The 18,626-nt window shown below is 32.6% G+C and overlaps 1 protein-coding gene across 2 annotated transcripts in view; it reads right to left on the reverse strand.

Moving 5' to 3' along the window:
• PRKACB (protein kinase cAMP-activated catalytic subunit beta) overlaps positions 1 to 18,626 on the reverse strand; it is a 118,672-nt gene that overhangs the window by 58,539 nt on the left and 41,507 nt on the right. The window contains exon 1 of one of the 2 annotated variants that reach the window (XM_032424958.1): positions 7,155 to 7,425. The exons of the other annotated variant lie outside the window; for it this stretch is intronic. Within the exon in view, the coding sequence (XP_032280849.1) occupies positions 7,155 to 7,338 (184 nt within the window). The 5' untranslated portion in view covers positions 7,339 to 7,425. Of the gene's footprint in view, positions 1 to 7,154; positions 7,426 to 18,626 lie in introns of those variants that run through there. 2 annotated transcript variants of the gene reach the window in all.

Below are 18,626 nucleotides of genomic sequence, written 5' to 3' on the forward strand. Positions count from 1 at the left end.
CCCTTGGATAAGCACAACACTGGAAAGGGTGGTCATCCTCCTATTAAGAACCACTAAGGTCTCCACAAGGATCAGTGTCATCACATCAAGAGCAAGGATACATCAAATTCCTTGGGACCAGTTTTAAACCATGAAACTATGGAGCAGTAGCAAAATCAAATGAAGCTAAAAATGAGACCACTAGCTTATATACTAATCAAAATACTCATCTCTTTTTTCATCTATGCTTTGAAAGGAAGATTAGCCTCTCTGTAATGAGTAAACTGTCAAAAGTTTAGCAATATGTGAAGGGGGCTGGAAGGAGACACCAAGAAAAGAGCTACTACTTAGCAGTCCTGCTAACATGAACAGATGAGTGCAAGTGATTAATCTAAATATTTAAAAGATGAAACCTTATTTGTATCCTAAGTGGGCCATACTAGTTATACAACTAGTTAAAAGCTGAGTTAAAAACAGCCATTATTTTAGGACTTTGCAAGTAATAGTCAATCCTTCAGAGAATATATCACTCCAGTTTCGATTTATTAGCTCTTTTTTGGATGGCATCTTATTTTCAAAGTTCTCTTTCTAGCCTGTTGGTCTTCTTGGTCCTTATAATATGCACACTGTCTCTGCATTAACAGGAAACCTCAGACACAAATCTTTGCTATAGGAGCCAGAGACCCGTTTTTCTTATACACATATAGAAAGATGTCACAGAATAGGTACTAAAAGCATGGGCTTTGGAGCCAGACTGCCTTTGTTCAAATTTCTTCCTTTGGATATGTTATCTTGAAGAAATTACTGTCCCTCAATGTGCTTTAGTCTCTTCATCTGTAAGATGTGAATGATAATAATACTTACCCTACTGGGTTTTTTAAAGGATTACATAAATGAATATATGCAATGTCCTTAGAACAATGTCTGACAGATAGTAAATAAATGTTTCATGTGATAATGTATATGACAGTATTCCACGCAGGGAATGTGGGAATGAAGGGGTAAGAGTCACTGCTATATTGCACAAGCAGAATTATGTGATATACTTTATAATATGACTGAATCTCCAACCCAACTAGATTATAGTCTGTTGATTACCAAGGAACATCTAATGATAATGGTCTATTCAGCAACTAAAACATGTCTCTCAGACCATTTGCTACTAATAATTGATCAATTTTGAAAAGTGGATAATTCTGATAAACACTAATAATAAAGGAGAAAATAAAGCATGTTTGATGTATCAGAAAATTATATGAGGGAATTTAAACATCATCTCTGAATACTGAAACAAATTTAACTCCAAAAGGATATATTACTTATATACCCGGGGTGCAATTAATTTAATGCAAAAGCCTTAAAATAGTCATAACAGTTCTCTAAATTTGTCCTATAAAATATAAAAATAATATGTACAATGATTTACCTACAAGGATGTTTGTCACAGCATTTTTTTATATAATAGCAAAAATTAAAAACAATCTAGATGGCCAGTGATCAGTTAAATAAATTGTGGTACATCTTTAAATACAAAATAATACAAAACAAATACAAAACAGCCATCTTAAAAGATATTGTGGAACAACTCTTTATGATGAGCAAAAATGTAATGAAACACTGTGTACTAAAAGATCCAAATTTAGGGGCTGGTGGAAATTCGTTTATCTATGCAAAAAGTAGTCTATATATACAAAAGATATCTATATCTATAAGACTATATATACAAAAGATGTTGGAAGTGGTTATCTTTTGGTGGAATTGTGTGATTTTTTACATTTTTCTTTGTTCTTTTCTAAGGTTTGCAAATTTTCTCCAATGAAGACATATTATTTGGTAATCAGATTAAAATATTAGTAGGGAAAAAGTGCTTCTCTAACTTTAATGTGCATATGAGTCAGCTGGGTAATTCTGTTAAAATGAAAATACTGACTCAGGTTTGATAGCGCCTGAGAGTCTTTCTTTCTTTCTTTTTTTTTTTTTAAAGACTTTATTTATTTATTTGTCAGAGAGAGAGAGAGCAAGAGCAGGGGGAGCAGTAGGGAGAGGGAGAAGCAGACTCCCTCCTGAGCAGGGAGCCCGATGTGGGACTCGATCCAGGACCCTGGGATCATGACCTGAGCCAAAGGCAGACACTTAACTGAGTGAGCCACCCAAGCATCCCGAGAGTCTTCCTTTGTTAACAGGCTCCCAGATGATGCTAATGCTGTTGGACTGGGAACACACTTTGAGTAGCAAGACACTACCTAGAATATATACTTAATCTTTTTTCTCTAACCATGTAGTATGGCTATTCTTGCAAAACACAAGCAAATAGAAGCTACTCTTTATGTTATTACACTTGATATACTACTTGGCATTGCTAAGTAGCCCATGGAAACATTTTCTAATTTTAAATTATTTAATTTTCCAATTAGTTTAGTATAAGTTCTGCTGATTATTCAAATTCTTATAAGCAATCATGATAAAAATACACAGATAACACTGAAGAGTTTAGTGCCTCTGGAATGTGGTATTCTCCATGCTCAGGTCAGCATTTTACTGCTTTTGGTTAATGACCATAAGCCTTTGAAATAAATTGCAAAGATCATAATAGAACAAATTAGAGAATGCTTGTTAGTGTAAGACCATAGTGATATTTAACAGCAATCTAACAAACAACTCAGTGTTTATTGAGAACTATGCTGGCAATACCAAAAATAAATTGACAAATTTATGCCCTCTAGGAGTTCAAAGTCAAATAGGGGAGATATGTAACTTAAGGGCTAATGTAATATAACTTTAAATCTATAAAATAAGCCATAACTGAAGTGAGCATAAAATGATAGGAGAACATAGGAAGAGATTATGAACTCTAATGGAATGAAAAACAGGAAAAGAATGCTTTGGTGATTTTGTTAGAGATAATATTTGAGCAGAGTCTGAAAGTACGAGCATATCTCACCACTGGTAGAAGAAAGGAAAAGGAATTCCAGGTAGAAGAAACATCTTAAATGAGCACTGTTATTGTTAAGGGAATCCAGTGTCTGACTATTCATTTGCCATGGTCATGCAGTGACCAAAAGTCTTAGTTGTAATTACCTGCCCAGCTCAAATAAAAAATCTTTAGTATCCGAATACATTTCCTTGCAGAATAAGCAAGTTAACTTTTCCTTTATTATGCTAGTTAAAATTCTTTAGGCCCTTTTAACAAAGACTGCATATATATTATTTTCTGCTTTAAAAAACTGGATTAGCTCCCCACTGTCTTTTAGAATGTAGTTCAAAATTCTGAATATATAATAGATTTCAAAGATCAGATCTACAGACTACCTTTCTAGACAATATCTTACTATGTCTTTTAAGTAAATCCTAAATTTTCATATATTTGTGTATGTTATTTTCTTATAATAAAATAACCTTTTCTTCCTTTCCTGAGTCTCAAAATTCAATTCATTCTTTATATTCTTGAAGGTCCCATCTCCTCTTAATGTTAATTTCTTCTTACATTAAGCTCCCACAGTAAACTTATATTTTTAAGTAACCATTTCACTATACCTTAAAATTATGTTGTTTGTTATGTTTGCTCTTCCTATTCCCGTTTTTGAGGGTAAGAACTAGATCTTACTTTTCCCAGAGACCATTTATAGATTATGATACGTAAATTCTCAAAAAATTTGCCAAATGACTAAAAATGGATTACTACCAAGAAGCTTATGGAATAGCTGCTGATGGAAAAAGCAGATAAAAGGATAATGTGGATGGTCTTCTAGGATAGAAGTTACAATGAAAAAAAAAAAGGAAGTTAAAATCACACAGATTCAGTGGCCTAAGAAATAAACATGAAAGGGGTATCTGGGTGGCTCAGTTGGTTAAGTGTCTGACTCCTGATTTCGATTCATGACATGATCTCAGGGTTGTGAGATCCAGCCCCACATTGGGTTCCACACTCAGTACAGAGTCTGCGTGAGATTTCTCTCTCTCTCTCCCTCTCCCTCTGCCCCTCCCTGGCCCTCTCTAAAATAAATAAATAAATCTTTAAGAAAAAAAGAAAGAAACATAAAGTGAATTGTCTTAAAGACTGTATGAGCTTTGGAAAGGTAAAACTGACTAGATAAAGAGGTCTGATAACCCACGTTAGCTATCTAATTCTACCTGAAGAAATCCATATACAAAATTGCTTATTTGTTTAATATGGTATTTAAATCTAAAATTCACTCATATGGGGGCGCCTGGGTGGCTCAGTTGGTTAAGCGACTGCCTTCGGCTCAGGTCATGATCCTGGAGTCCCGGGATCGAGTCCCGCATCGGGCTCCCTGCTCGGCAGGGAGTCTGCTTCTCCCTCTGACCCTCCCCCCTCTTGTGCTCTCTCTCTTTCATTCTCTCTCTCAAATAAATAAATAAAATCTTTAAAAAAAAAAAAAAAAAAAAATTCACTCATATGGATTTGTATCTACCAGAAAAATAGCCTGTCAATTCATGGGAAAGGAGAATAAGAAAAGTGTTTGATGGTATTCACCTATTCAGTCCTTAAAATGTTATTAGACATTCATTAAGTGTATAAAGTCCAAGATTTAAAATGTGAAAACTTCAATCAAGTTCAGCACTGTATAATTTGATACACCGTTTATGATCAAAGGAAGATTTAAAAGCTAACCATAATACACTTGCTACAAAGAGAATTCAATGAATGTCAATACTCCTGTTCATTCTAAGTCAGAACAAAAAGCAGAATTCCTCCATGTTTTTCTTTTGAACTTCTTGTACTTACATGTAGATGGAATCAGCTGTTAAATATTTATGTTATCAAACAGGAATTCCTGTTACTTAATTTAATAATAAAAGATGAAACACAGTTAAGGTACCTGGAAATTACTATGTGGCTTTTATTCTGTATTTCTTCCTATATTTACTACCACTAGAGAAGAAACTTGGGTTAAAACTTGTTACATTTTATAAATGCCTAAATTGGTAATTAATCTTTACTCAATAGTTCACAAATCTAATTTTTAAAAAATTACATGTATTTTCTGTGCTTAGTTGATTTCTTAAAATAGCACTTTTGGATCAAGCATATTCAGAGTGTTTATTATCAGGAGATAACACATTCCTTTTTCTTGTCAAACAAGTCATGCAAGTAGAATGCTTTAAAGTAGCTTTGAAGAATGTGATTTTCATAAAAACTTCATATAGTCAAAATTCCTTCTATAACTCACTCTGTAAATGATAATTTGTGTTTTCATCACAAAAATAAACCTTGAAATTTTGAAATGATAGGATTCTTCTGTTTCTGTTGTATCAGTGTTTTCTCCTCTACAGCAACACATTCCAGACTATAGTAGAAAAACTAGAGCTTGTATTTACTATACTGATCATTATGTATATAAAATTATTGTGTCTTTTGATATTTTTGGGGTGTGAAAGAGAAAAGAGAGTAGAATACTTGATTAATGAACATTCAGCTACTCTAAGTATTTCTTGTATCATGTCCATTATTTGCAGGGTTATAAGTTCTGCACCTAATTTTACTTGTGTTACAAGTGTACTATTTATTTTATTTACCACAATAAAGAAAAATGTTAACAGTATTTTATCAGTCTCTTTTTTCTAAAAGAAATCATGCTCATGATGTTATCTTCAATTTCTAGGTTTAAAATGTGTTTCAGAAAACATCACAGGCCCCATATATTTTTAAAAATGGTTTAAAAATGACAGTATAGTTCAAACATAACTTTTAATTATTACAGGCCTGTGATATTCATTCATTTGAGATACACTTACTAAACAAATACCCACTATTTGGAGGAGTAGGTACTAGTGAAACAGAAACTAATTCAGTACTGTCCTCATTCTTCATTGAATGCTTAATTAAAAGGTCTTCAAAATGCATGAAAAACATTCCAAAGGGACCTAGGAGAATGCAATTTAACAGAACAGGACAAGTGGAATGAATAACAAACTTCTGTTGTATGGCTAATTTTAGTAATGTAGTATTATTTCCAATATTTAATAGTTCATTAACTTGAAGATATTTGAGATTCCTCATCTATCAATCTGCTTTACAGTAAGGATTAATTATAAACAATCAAAACCTTTAAGTAAGAAAAATTTTAACAATATATGTGTTCTTTACTTTCTCCTTAAAACAGCTCGAAGAAGGTAAAAAAAATTCTGATGCAGTAAATAAATAATTCAAATAAACTTCTATAGAACCATGAAGGTACTGTAAAAACCAAGGAGTAAATTTTGTAAACCATTCTTGGTTTGTTTTGTTTTTTAAACTGAGTTTTAAACTGCTATGGAATATATAAACAGAAAAAGGCAAAACCTCGTGCTATTTGATTATCAAACACATCAAAAAGGGCAAAGGTACCAAGGGTAATTCTATTGTTCTTTAGTCACAATGACAAAAATACCTTGGGGAGGGTCCAAGGTGAGATGTGGAATGGAGGCACTGGTATTGTTTATATGTGAAATTTATCTTTTAAAGTGCACGTCACCAAAAATGGTTACATGTCACCATTTTAGCAAAGCAGCAAATCCAAACATTTTAACATGCCTGGAAAGAATGTGATGTATGCATAAACAACTTTTTCCTCCTTTACCGTAATTATAAATAACATAAAATATAATTATAAAAGCTTTTGATATTTATAATGTTATAAATATAAGATTTCACATAGAGTAATTATACTATGCCTTCATGTTAGAAATCCTGCTTGTAAAAAAACTGAAGTAACTTTCACACAGGTGTTTAAAAATAAAAAATGGTAAACATAATAGAACTTTAATTATAAATTCAAGAGTCTTCTGCCCTTTTAAATTTTAAGGCTTATAAATCCAAAAATTTTTTAAAAAAATAAACTGAAATTTGTTTCTAAAATTTAGACTTTTCACTTTTATATAAGAACAAAAAATAAAAACAAACAGTAATATACACTAGAAATGATATAAGAATTCTGTAGAAAATTTCCTACTGATATGTGACTTAATGGTCACATATAAAACAAAACAATGAACTACACGATTCAGTTCAACTTATAATCAAGTTTTTGTGGAATTTTGCAACTTCATCCTGCAAAATGTCCTTGTGTAAATCATAAAAAGACAAACAAAACATTGTTCTTTATGCTTGATTCTAAAATTCCAATTAGTATTTTAGCTTCTAGTTAAAATGTATCATTAAAAAAAAAACTTACTTGATCTGTCCCATAAAGCAGTATGTTCAGAGAAATGAAGGCTGTCATTTTCCAGAGCAGTTTTCTGGTCATGTGCAGTACTTTTAGAATGTCTATGAAATAATCGGCTAGCAAAACCTTCCAATTTCTGAAGAGCAGTTGTACCTGTATACTGGTTACAGGGTAGTTCTTTATAAGCTGCCATTCATATGCATTTACACTTTACTTAAAGTAACTGAAAATATTTCCAGAAGGAGCTCAACAAGTTCTTACACAGAAGCTAAGAGCTATGCATGTGTCAAACTTCCTGTTTGCAGGGTATTCAAACCACTACTGCTGTTCTGTTTCCTGTTAATATAAAACAGTACATTACTGAGCCTTTCTTAGCAAACCCTTCATCTCAACTAGAGATGGGGATTTTAAAGACTTGCAATATCAGCCTAAAAGGTTTTATGCTTAAGAGTGTTTAATATTAATGAGAACATTAAAGATAAGACTTTATATATAGACTGAAAAAAACTTTTAAAAAAAGAAAACTAGTTAAACATGTATTACAACCCTATGCAAACAATTAAGGCCAAACCACTCTCCAAATAGTATGTTAAAAAGGCTGTGTTTTTTTCCAGGAAATCAGCTAATGTACAGATTTTATGAATCCTTATAAGCAGTTAACTTTTCACTGAAAACTTGTATAAAATGAATATTAAAAGCTCTTGCAAAACAACTTTATAACATCTTTTAACTAAGAAAAATCTGAACTAGCACTTAAAAAAAAGAACCGAATGTTGCTAACTCACTGACTTAAGTCTAAAATATACAGGAACTACAAAAACGTAGTATGTGAGTACTGCTTATCAAACTTACAATCTGCTGACAAGTGTCTATCAGCAGTACATTTTAAAACACTCTGCCTACTTGTGCTCTCTGTCAAATAAATAAATAAAAAATCTTTTAAAAAAATTCTAAAATATGTAAAAAAGGAACAAAATATAAGATTTAAAGTTATATAAAATCAGCCACAGCAAAACATTTCAACTGAGAAAAAACTTCCTTCTAGTTTACTAAAACATGTTAATTTGTAAAACTTAACACTGAGCACTACTGTTTCCCTGATCCCTAACTTTAGGTCTGACTTAAAAACAACTGTTTTGATTAAAAGTAAGTAAAATTGCCATTATCCATTTGAAGGAAAAAAGTAACCTGTGACATTTAATGATGATTTTGACTACTTGCCTTCTGACACTAATTAAAGGATGAGAAATCTATATGCTTTTCTCCTTGGGAGAAAGAGGATCTACCTAAAAATATCTTAGTCCAGATTTCCTGCCAACTGCTTGACAAATAGAATAGGAACAATAATAATAAACAGAATAAATTGGAACAATAATATAATCAGTTTAGGACAACACACACACACAAAATGGACTTATGAATTTTTCCAAGTAACAGCTCTGTTATGTACATTTTGTTTTGTGTAACAAAATTAGTATCAATGTAACCAAACAGGGAACAGTATCTATAATACTAAGCTTTTAAAATTTGTTCTTACACAGAAGCTAACACACAAGTTCTTACACAGAAGCTTGATCTGTCCCATAAAGCAGTATGTTCAGAGAAATGAAGGCTGTCATTTTCCAGAGCATTTTTCTGGTCATGTGCAGTACTTTTAGAATGTCTATGAAATAATCGGCTAGCAAAACCTTCCAATTTCTGAAGAGCAGTTGTACCTGTATACTGGTTACAGGGTAGTTCTAATAATTTAATTAAATAATGTATGATAATAAAACCAGAGTAATCAACTTTGAGCTTTCTTTGTAAATGTGTGTGTATAAGAATAGATAATATTTATTAACATCTGACAGTGCTTTACACAAAACAGACACTGAAAAAGTGTCTGCAGTCTTTAATAAACCTCTACAGAGCATGGAAGGACTATAGGGGCAGAAGTAGATGAAATTCCTTAATTCTCTGTCTTGCTTTCTTGACAGATATTCTATTCATTCTTGAGGCTCACTCCAAGTGTCACCTCTTCACTGAATTTTCCCACATATTTCCTGGAAAATAAATTGCTCTCTCCTTTCTCCACTGATTTAAACTTTTATGTTAAAACTTGCTGTTTATAAATTTATGTCTCAAATTACATTACTTGAATTCATAAATGTAATGTATATATTACATACTCAATAAATATGTCGAAGAAAGCATTCATTTTTAATAGATTAAAGGTCTAAGTAAAATCATCAAATATTTGAAAATGTTTTTAATTATGCAATGTCATTGAACTCTTTTTCTCTATATTCAGTCAGTTACTTAATTTTGTTCATTCTTTGGGTTTCATTTTTATAATGTGCAAATGTGGATTTCTAAAATTATTTGTTTTCCCTGCTTCCAGTCATTTTTTTCAATCACTCATCTCTGACACATTAACCTTCCCAAAATATTGCACTCATGGTATTCCCTTACCAAATGCATGAACTAATCCTAACATTTCAGCCCTACCATATTGATTTTTAACATGTTAGGCAGGCATATTCAACGTTGCTTAAGCTTAGCACATATATTCCAGATTCCTAACTAGAACACTAAGATATTTAAAACAATGCATAAGGCTATTACAGAAAGTAAGTAGAAGAAAAAGGAGGAGGAGGAAGTAAGCCTCACTAGATGAGTGAAAACCCTACATTTGAAACCTGCACTTTTTTTCCCCCCCCAATAAAACTGTTTCCATTTGTTACAAAGTCCTTATAGAAAGTAGAATCTTTAGTCTGCAGAGTAATGTTTCTATATATGGTAATGTGACCAGGAAGTTGTTGCTATGGAAGTACTTAAGCAACTTGATTTTTATTAAAAAGAACTCTACTGGCATCTACTGCTAGAAGGAAACAACTACAGCTTTTACTAAAACTATGAATTCTTTCCTTCATAATTGAAATTAATCTTAAGAAGTATATTGCTTGTTATTCATCCTGATGGTATTTACAGAACTTTAATTTGTACTAAGATGTCTAGTCCTGTACTCCAAATTTGGTGTAATAGCATATTTTATATTCTATTAATAATTTAATTAAATAATGTATGATAATAAAACCAGAGTAATCAACTTTGAGATTATGAAGTCCTTATTATTCATTTTGCATTAATTTTTGAGATTATAACAATTTTCAGAGTGGAATCTCCTGTGATTACCATAAGATACCACAAAATACTGTTTTTTTTTTCTTATATTTAGTAATAGTAGTGAAACCTTACATTTATTTACCAATGACTTTACAACATACAAAATGGGAGTTTCCACTGGCTCATCAGATCTTTACAAATGAAGTAGGCAGGACAGGTGTTATTATCTCTACTTTAAGATGACAAAATAAACTTAGAAACATTAAGTGACTTGCCCAAAGTCACTTAAGTCTTTTGGCTCCTAGATCAAAGCTCCTTTGTACTGCACAACAGTGATTAACAAAGGAAGTAAAGATTTTTTCAAATGCAGTATTTTTCGAATAAGGATGGGGAGCAGTATTTTTCAAATAAGGATGGGGAAGTGGGGGGCGCCTGGGTGGCTCAGTCAGTTAAGTGTCTGCCTTCGGCTCGTCAGTCATGATCTCAGGGTCCTGGGATCCAGCCCCACATCAGGCTCCCTGCCCAGCAGATAGTCTGCTTCTCCCTCTCACTCTGTGCTCCCTCTCTCTGTCTGTCTCAAATAAACAAATGAAATCTTAAAAAAAAAAAAAAAAAAAGGATGGGGAAGTGGGAATAAAAGAATAGCAGAAGGGTGGAATTAGTTCTTGGAAATACTGTTCAGAGTCTAAGAATCTGCTATTAGAATGTTTCCATTCAGATGGTCGGTCACCTTATAGCCATGTGACTTCATTGTCTACCTTTAGATTCACAATCATGCCAAGGCCAAGGGTAACTATGTACTTTAGAGTTTCAAGGTTAAAGAAAAGAAAAACATGGAAGCATATTTGATACATAAATAATGTATTTGTTCCATGTAGAGGGCAAATAATATGACCATGACCCCTGCCTGCTATTCAAATAAAGTTTTTAGGGTAATGGTTTTGCCTTTCAAAAAATGTTTTAAATGGATTCATATCTTTTATAAATGGATTCAACCTTTTAAGACTTGCTTCTTTCATTTAGCACAGTGTTAACAACTGAGGCTCATCCACATTGTGTTTCAATAGTTCACTCATTTTTTATTGCTGAATAGTATTCCATTGTATGGATTTACCACAATTTATATATCCATTCACAACTGAATTGCCTTTGCACCTTTGTCAAAAATCAATTAACAATATTTGTCTGGGTCTATTCTGGACTCTATCATATTCCACTGATTTGTGTGTGTGTCAATTCTTGCACCAATACCGTACACTGTTGGTTACTATAGCTTTCTAGTAAGTCTTAAATCTTACAGTGTAAATATTCCAATATTTTTTTCTTTTTCTTAATTGTTTTGACTATTAGAGTTCCTTAACCTTTCCATATGTATTTTAAGATTATCTATGTCTACAAAAATAATCTTGCTGGGACTTTATTAAGATTGTTTTTATTGAGAGAAATGACATCTAAATATATTGAGTCTTTCAATCCATGATCATAGTGTATCTCTTCATTTACTTGGGTCTTTGATTTCTTTCATCAGTGTTTTATAGTCTTGAGCATAAAGATCCTGAAAATATTAAGAGTTATACCTACATATTATTTTTTAAATTGGAGTTATTGTAAATGGTACTTTAAAAATGTTTACAATTGTTCATTGCTAGTATACAGAAATGTCTGTATATTTTAACCTTGTATGTTGCAATCTTGCTAAGCACACTTACTAGTTTTAGGAGTCTTTTTGTAGAGTTCTTAGGATTTTCTATGTAGGCAATCATGTCATCTTTGAACAGATGTAGTCTGTTTTATCTCTAGGGCTTTCAGTAATAATGTTGGACAAGAGTATCAAGATGGATCCTTGCCCTATTCCCAATCTTAGAAAGCTTTTAGTTTTTCATCATTTATTATGATGTCAGCTGTGGACATTTTTTGTAATTGCCCCTTATCGAGATAAGGAATTTCCTTTGTATTACTAGTTAACTGGGTATTTTTTATCTTAGAGGGATGTTGAATTTTACCTAATGCTTTTTCAGCATGTATTGGTATGATCATATGGTTTTACTTCTTTAGTCAGCTAATATGATAGATTACAGTTAATGATTAATTTTCAAATATTGAACCAGTCTTGAATCCCCAGGATTACCACCTCTTGGTCTTGGTGTACTATTCTTTTTATATATTGCTGGATTCACTTTACTAATACTTTGTGTGTATGTTTACAAGAAATATTATTTTCAAATTTTCTTTTCATTACTATTTTTGAATGATTTTGATACCAGGTTAAGGATGACCTCATAAAGTATGTTGAGAGGTATTCTCTCTCCTATTTTCTAGAAGAGACTTCAGAAAAGTGATATATATTTGGTAGAATTTGTCAGGAAAACTATCTGGACCAGGAGTTCTTTTTTGAAAGTTTACAAATACCAATTAAATTTCTTCAGTGATATGGTACTATTCAGTTGTCTATTTCATCTCCAGGGAATACTGGTAGTTTGTTTTTCACAAAATGGTCTATTTCAACTAAGTTGTCAAATTAATGTGAATAGAGTTATTTCTAATCTCCCCTTATTACACTTTTAATGTCTGTAGCATCTGTAGTTATAGCCCCTCCTTTGTTTCTGATAGTGGTAATTTGCCTACTTTCCTTTTTTTGGTAAATCTGGCTAAAGGATTCAAAAAAACCACCTCTTATTTTCATTGATTTTCTCTATCTGTTTTCAATTTTATTGATTCCTGCTATTTTTTATTTCCTTCTACTTTTTTGGGGTTTATTTTGCTCTTTTTCTAATTTCATAATGTGAAAACTTAGATAATTTTATTAAGACTTTTCTCCTTCTCTAATATATAAACTCAACTCTATACATTTCCTTCTGAACAATGATTTAAGTGTATCTCACAAATTTTAACATATTGTATTTTCATTCTCATTCAGTTCAAAATATTTTCTAATTTCCCTTAAGACTTTATCTTTGACCAAGATTATTTAGAAGTGTGTCATTTAAATTTCCAAGTATCTGAGAATTTTCCCTGGTACCTTTCTGTTATTGATTTCTTTAAAAAAAAAAAAAAAAGATTTTATTTATTTCTTTATTTTAGAGAGAGCAAGTGCACAAGTGGGGGCAAAGGGGGAGGGAGAGGGAGAGAATCTCAAGCAGACTCCATGCTGAGAGCACAGCCTGACACATGGCTGGATCCCATGACCCAGAGATCATGACCTGAGCTGAAACCAAGAGTCGGAGGCTTAACTGACTGAGCCACCCAGGTACCCCTCTGTTATTGATTTCTAATTAATTCCATTATGGTCAGAGAACTTGATTTTTAATTCTTTTAAACTTTTTAAGTGTTGTCTTATGACCAAGAATATGGTCTTTGATGGTGAATGTTCCATGAACATTTGAAAACAGTGTCTTCTATAGTTGTTAAGTATATCATAAATATCAATTAAGTCAATTTGACTGATGGTGTTGTTCCAATCTTCTATATTCTTTCAAATTTTTGGTTTAATTGTTCTATAGATTACTGAGAGATTATAGAAGTCTTCAACTTTGTAGATTTTTCTATTTCTCTCTTTTCAGTTATATTAATTTTGCTTCATGTGTTTTGAAGCTCTGTTTTTAGGTATATATATACTTAGGATTGTTTTGTCTTCTTACTGAATAGACACTTTTAGCATTATAAATGTCCCCTCTTAATCCTGGCTAATTTTCTTGAAGTAGACTGTGTATGATATTAATACAGCCAACACAAATTTTGCTGAGCAGTGTTTGTATTGCATATCTTTCCCCCTATTCTTTTGCTTTTAAACACTGTATCAGTATATTTAAAGTTGACTTCTTGTTACAACACGTAGCTGAGTCTTGTTTAAATCATTTACATTTGCTGTAATTATTGATATAATTGGTTCTAGGTCTATTTTTTTTTTGTTTTAAAGATTTTATTTATTTATTTGACAGAGACACAGCAAGAGAGGGAACACAAGCAGGGGGAGTGGGAGAGGGAGAAGCAGGCTTCCTGTGGAGCATGGAGCCTGATGCGGGGCTCGATCCCAGGACCCTGGGATCATGACCTGAGCCGAAGGCAGATGCTTAACGACTGAGCCACCCAGGCGCCCCTCTAGGTCTATTGTTTTATTTCTTTCCTGTTTGTTCCCTATTTGTTAAAAAAGCTTTCATGAATATAACTGACATACAATAAACTGCAAATATTCAAAGTGTAGAATTTGATGTTTTGACATATAAATACAACTGTGAAACCATAACCACAATCAAGATAATGAACTTTTCTCATGCCTCTTCATAATCTTTCCTTCTTTCCATTCCAAATCCCCAGCAACTTGATACTTCCTGACAAAATAGATAATTTGAATTTTAAGACCTATATAAAATGGAACTTTTGGTAAAATAAACTTTTAATTTTAGAACAGTTTTAGATTTACAGAAAAATTGTGAAGATACTATAGGGTTGCCATATATCCAACACCCAGTTTCAACTATTATTAACATCTCACATTAGTATGGTAAATTTGTACAATTAATGAGCCAATGTTGATACATTATTGTTAACCAAGGTCCATAGTTTCCTTAGCTTTAATCTAATGTCCCTTTCCTGTTCCAGGATCCCATCCAGGATACTACATTACATTTAGTAGTCATGTCTCCTTTGGCTCCTCTTGGCTGTCATGACTCATGTTTCCTTAGACTCTTTCTCAGATTTTCCTTGTTTTGATGACCTTGATAATTTTGAGTATTGGTCAAGTATGTGGTAGAGTGTTCCTCAATTAGTGTTTTTGTTTTTGTTTTTTTTTTGTTTTTCATGATTAGCTGGGGTTATGGGCTACTGAGGAAATACAAGTAAAGTGCCATTTATATCACACCATATTCAGGATATATATTATCAACATGACTTATCACTGTGGATGCTATCCTTGTCACCTGGTTTAGGTAGTATTTTTCAAGTGCCTCCACTGTAGTTACTCCCATCCCCCTCATCCATACTGTACTTGTTGGAATGAAGTCACTTAAAGAATAAGGAGTTATACTCTAATTTCTTGAAGACAAAGTGGAATTCCTTCGCCTGAACAATGTGTCTCTTCTCCCCGATTTATTCATTCAATCATTTATTTACATTCAGTATGGACTCATGGATATTTACTTTATATTTTGAGCTATAATCCAATACTATGTTATTCATTTTTTTGCCCAAATTATTCAAGCTTTGGCCATTGTAAACTCTTTCAATTGCCTCCTATGTCCCATTTATATACAATCGTATGTTTGTATGAGCACATGCACACATGCATGTATGTCTGAACCCTTACTTTCTAACACTACAAAATGGCCCATGCACATTTTGTATACTTCCTGCTCCAATCCTAGAATCAGCCATTTCTCCAAGGAGCCCTAGTTCCTTTTACTGGACAATGGTATTAGAAACCAAGATCTGGGAACTAGGTGAGCTTGTTGCTACTGGAGTGTTGTTGCCTCTAGGCCTTCTCAGCTGATGGAGCAAAGAAATATATGTGTATACAAATGTGTATATACCCATATCTGTAAGTATTTCTACATGTAATCATCTGTGTCTATAATGAGGTAAAGATGAGTTCTTCCTAGTATCTCCAACTCTAATTCATTACTGCATGATTCATTTTACTCCCCCTTGCTTACTTGAAAACTCCCACTCCAACAGTGAGAAACCTGGCTTCCACCATCCACCATTCATTTACTTACTAGTTCAATTTCAGTATACACATGTGGCAATATCAGAATTGTTAACCTGGTATAGTTAATAACTTTATCCCCATGGGAAACAACTTTATCAACCAGAGTACACTACTACACAGTTTCTTTTGCCTCTACTCTTACAGATTTCACTTATGTCCAAATTTACTTAGGTCAGCACCTTTTGCCTCATCTTCAGTAAGGTGGTTTCATAAGTTTGTAATACAGTTAGATTGTTTTGTCACAGTCTGAATTTCATTCTGGGATTCCTCAATTTTCTAAATGATGTTTTTAAAAATTACCTATATAAAAAAATTACATACATTAAGATTTACTCTGTACTAAGGCACTATGGGTTTGGACAAGTGCATAATGTCATGTAACCACAATTACATTATCATACAGAATAGTTTACCACCTTTGTAAATATCCTGTGCTTCCCGGATCATTGGTACCTACTGAACTTTTTATCATTGCTAGAGTTTTGCCTTTTCCATGGTGTCAAAATTGGAGTCATACTCCATGCAGACTTTTCAGACTGCTTCTACCACTTAGCAATATGCATTTAAAATTCATGCATGTCTTTCTGTGGCTTTATGGCTTATTTCTTTTTATCACTGAATAATAAACTATCATATGGATATACCACAGTCTGTTTATCGATTCACCTACTGAAGGGACCATGGTTGCTTCCAGTTTTTGGCAATAATGAATAGAAGCTGTAAATTTTCATGTGTAGGTTTTTGTGTGGACATAGTTTTAAAATCAGTGTAGTAAATTAAATTCCTAGCAGTGTGATTGCTGGAATGTATGGTAAGACTATGTTCAGCTTTGCAAGAAATTGCCAAAATGTTTTCCAAAGTGGCTGTACCATTTTTTATTACCACCAATGAAAAGAGTTCCTGCTGTTCTGCATCCTTATTGGAAACTGGCAGTTTTGTGTATGTCTCAACTTTAGTCATTCTAAAAGATGTATAGTAGTATCTTATTATTACTTTAATTTGCAATTCCCTAGTGACAATGATGTTGAGCATCTTCTCATATACTTATTTACCATCATTATCTTTAGTGAAATGTCTGTTCAGATCTTTTGCCCACTTTTTAATTTGATTTTTTTTCTTTTTTTTAAGAGAGAAAGAGACAGAGAGAGTGTGAGCGGCAGGGAGGAAGGGCAGAGGGAAAGAGAGAATCTTAAGCAGACTCCATGCCCAGCATGGAGCTTGATGCGGGGCTTGATCTCACAACCCTGAGATCATGATCTGAGCTGAAATCAAGAATTAGATGCTTAGCCAACTGAGCCATCCAGGCACCCCTGTTTGTTATCTTATAATTGAGTTTTACCTGATAGAATTCACTAGTGATTCCATCTGTCCTGTGCTTTTTCAGAAATTATTTCTTAATTATTAATTTTCAAGTTATTGATTCAATTTTAATAGATATAGATCTTTTAAGATTACCTATTTCTCCTTTTGTCAGTTTTGATAATCTATGTCCTTCAAGAAACTGGCCCATTTCATCAGAGCTATCAATTTGTGGGCCTAGAATTTTTCATAGTATTCTTTTATTACCTTTTAATGCCCATAGGGGCTATAGTGATCATCAAGGTTTCATTTCTGATATTGGTAATTTGGGCTCTTCATCTTTTTTTTTTTTATTAGGCTCACTAGGTACTTATCAATTTTATTGATTTTTCCCTAAAACAAACTTTTAAAAACAATTTTTCTCACATTGGGCTTAAATTGTTTTTCTTTTTCTACTTTCCTAAGGTAGAAACTCATGTTACTGATTTTAGATATTTCTCCTTTTCCTGCATATGCATTTAAGGTTATAAGCTGCTTGATAAGCACTGCTTTTGCTAAATCCCGCAAATTGTGATAAATTGTATTTTCATTATCATTTAAATTATTTTAAAATTTCTCGAGACTTCTTCTTTGACCCATATGTTATTTAAAATTACATTCTTTAATTAACTTCTATATTTGGGATTTTTCCAGCTTAATTTCTGTTATCAGTTTCTAGTTTAATTCCACTGTGATCTGAGAATATACTTTGCACGAGTACTATTTTTTCAAACATGGTAAGGTGAGGTTTATGGCCCAGAATGTGACCTATCTTGGTGAATGCTCCACACAAGCTGGAGAAGAATGTATATTCTGATGTGGTTGAATGGAACTGTCTATAAATGTTAATTAAATCAAGTTGACTGACAGTGTTGTTCAATTATCTACGTACTTACTGGTTTTCTGCTTAAGAGGGGTGTTAAAATCTCCAATTATAGTGGCTTTTTCTATATCTTCAATTCTATCAGTTTTTGCCTCATGTATTTTGACACTCTTGTTCAGTGCAATATTTAGGATTGTTAAGTATTCTTGCAGAATTGACCACCAAATCATTATGTAATGTCCCTTTTTATCCCTTATAATTTTCCTTGTTCTGAAATCTACTTTGTCTGAAATTAATATAGTTACTCCAATTTCCTTTTGGTTAGTGATAGCATGGTGTATCTTTCTCAACCCCTTTATTTTTTTATCTAATTTTTTATATTTAAAGTGAGTTTCTTACAGATAATACATAGCTAGGTCTTTCTTTTATATAAGGGTCTTATTTTTTTATCCACTCGGACAAAATCTGTATTTTAATTGGTGTATTTAAAAACCATTCATATTAAAGTGCC

The sequence above is a fragment of the Phoca vitulina genome, unplaced genomic scaffold (genome assembly GCF_004348235.1).
Source record: "Phoca vitulina isolate PV1807 unplaced genomic scaffold, GSC_HSeal_1.0 scaffold2, whole genome shotgun sequence".
NCBI classification, from domain to species: domain Eukaryota; kingdom Metazoa; phylum Chordata; class Mammalia; order Carnivora; family Phocidae; genus Phoca; species Phoca vitulina.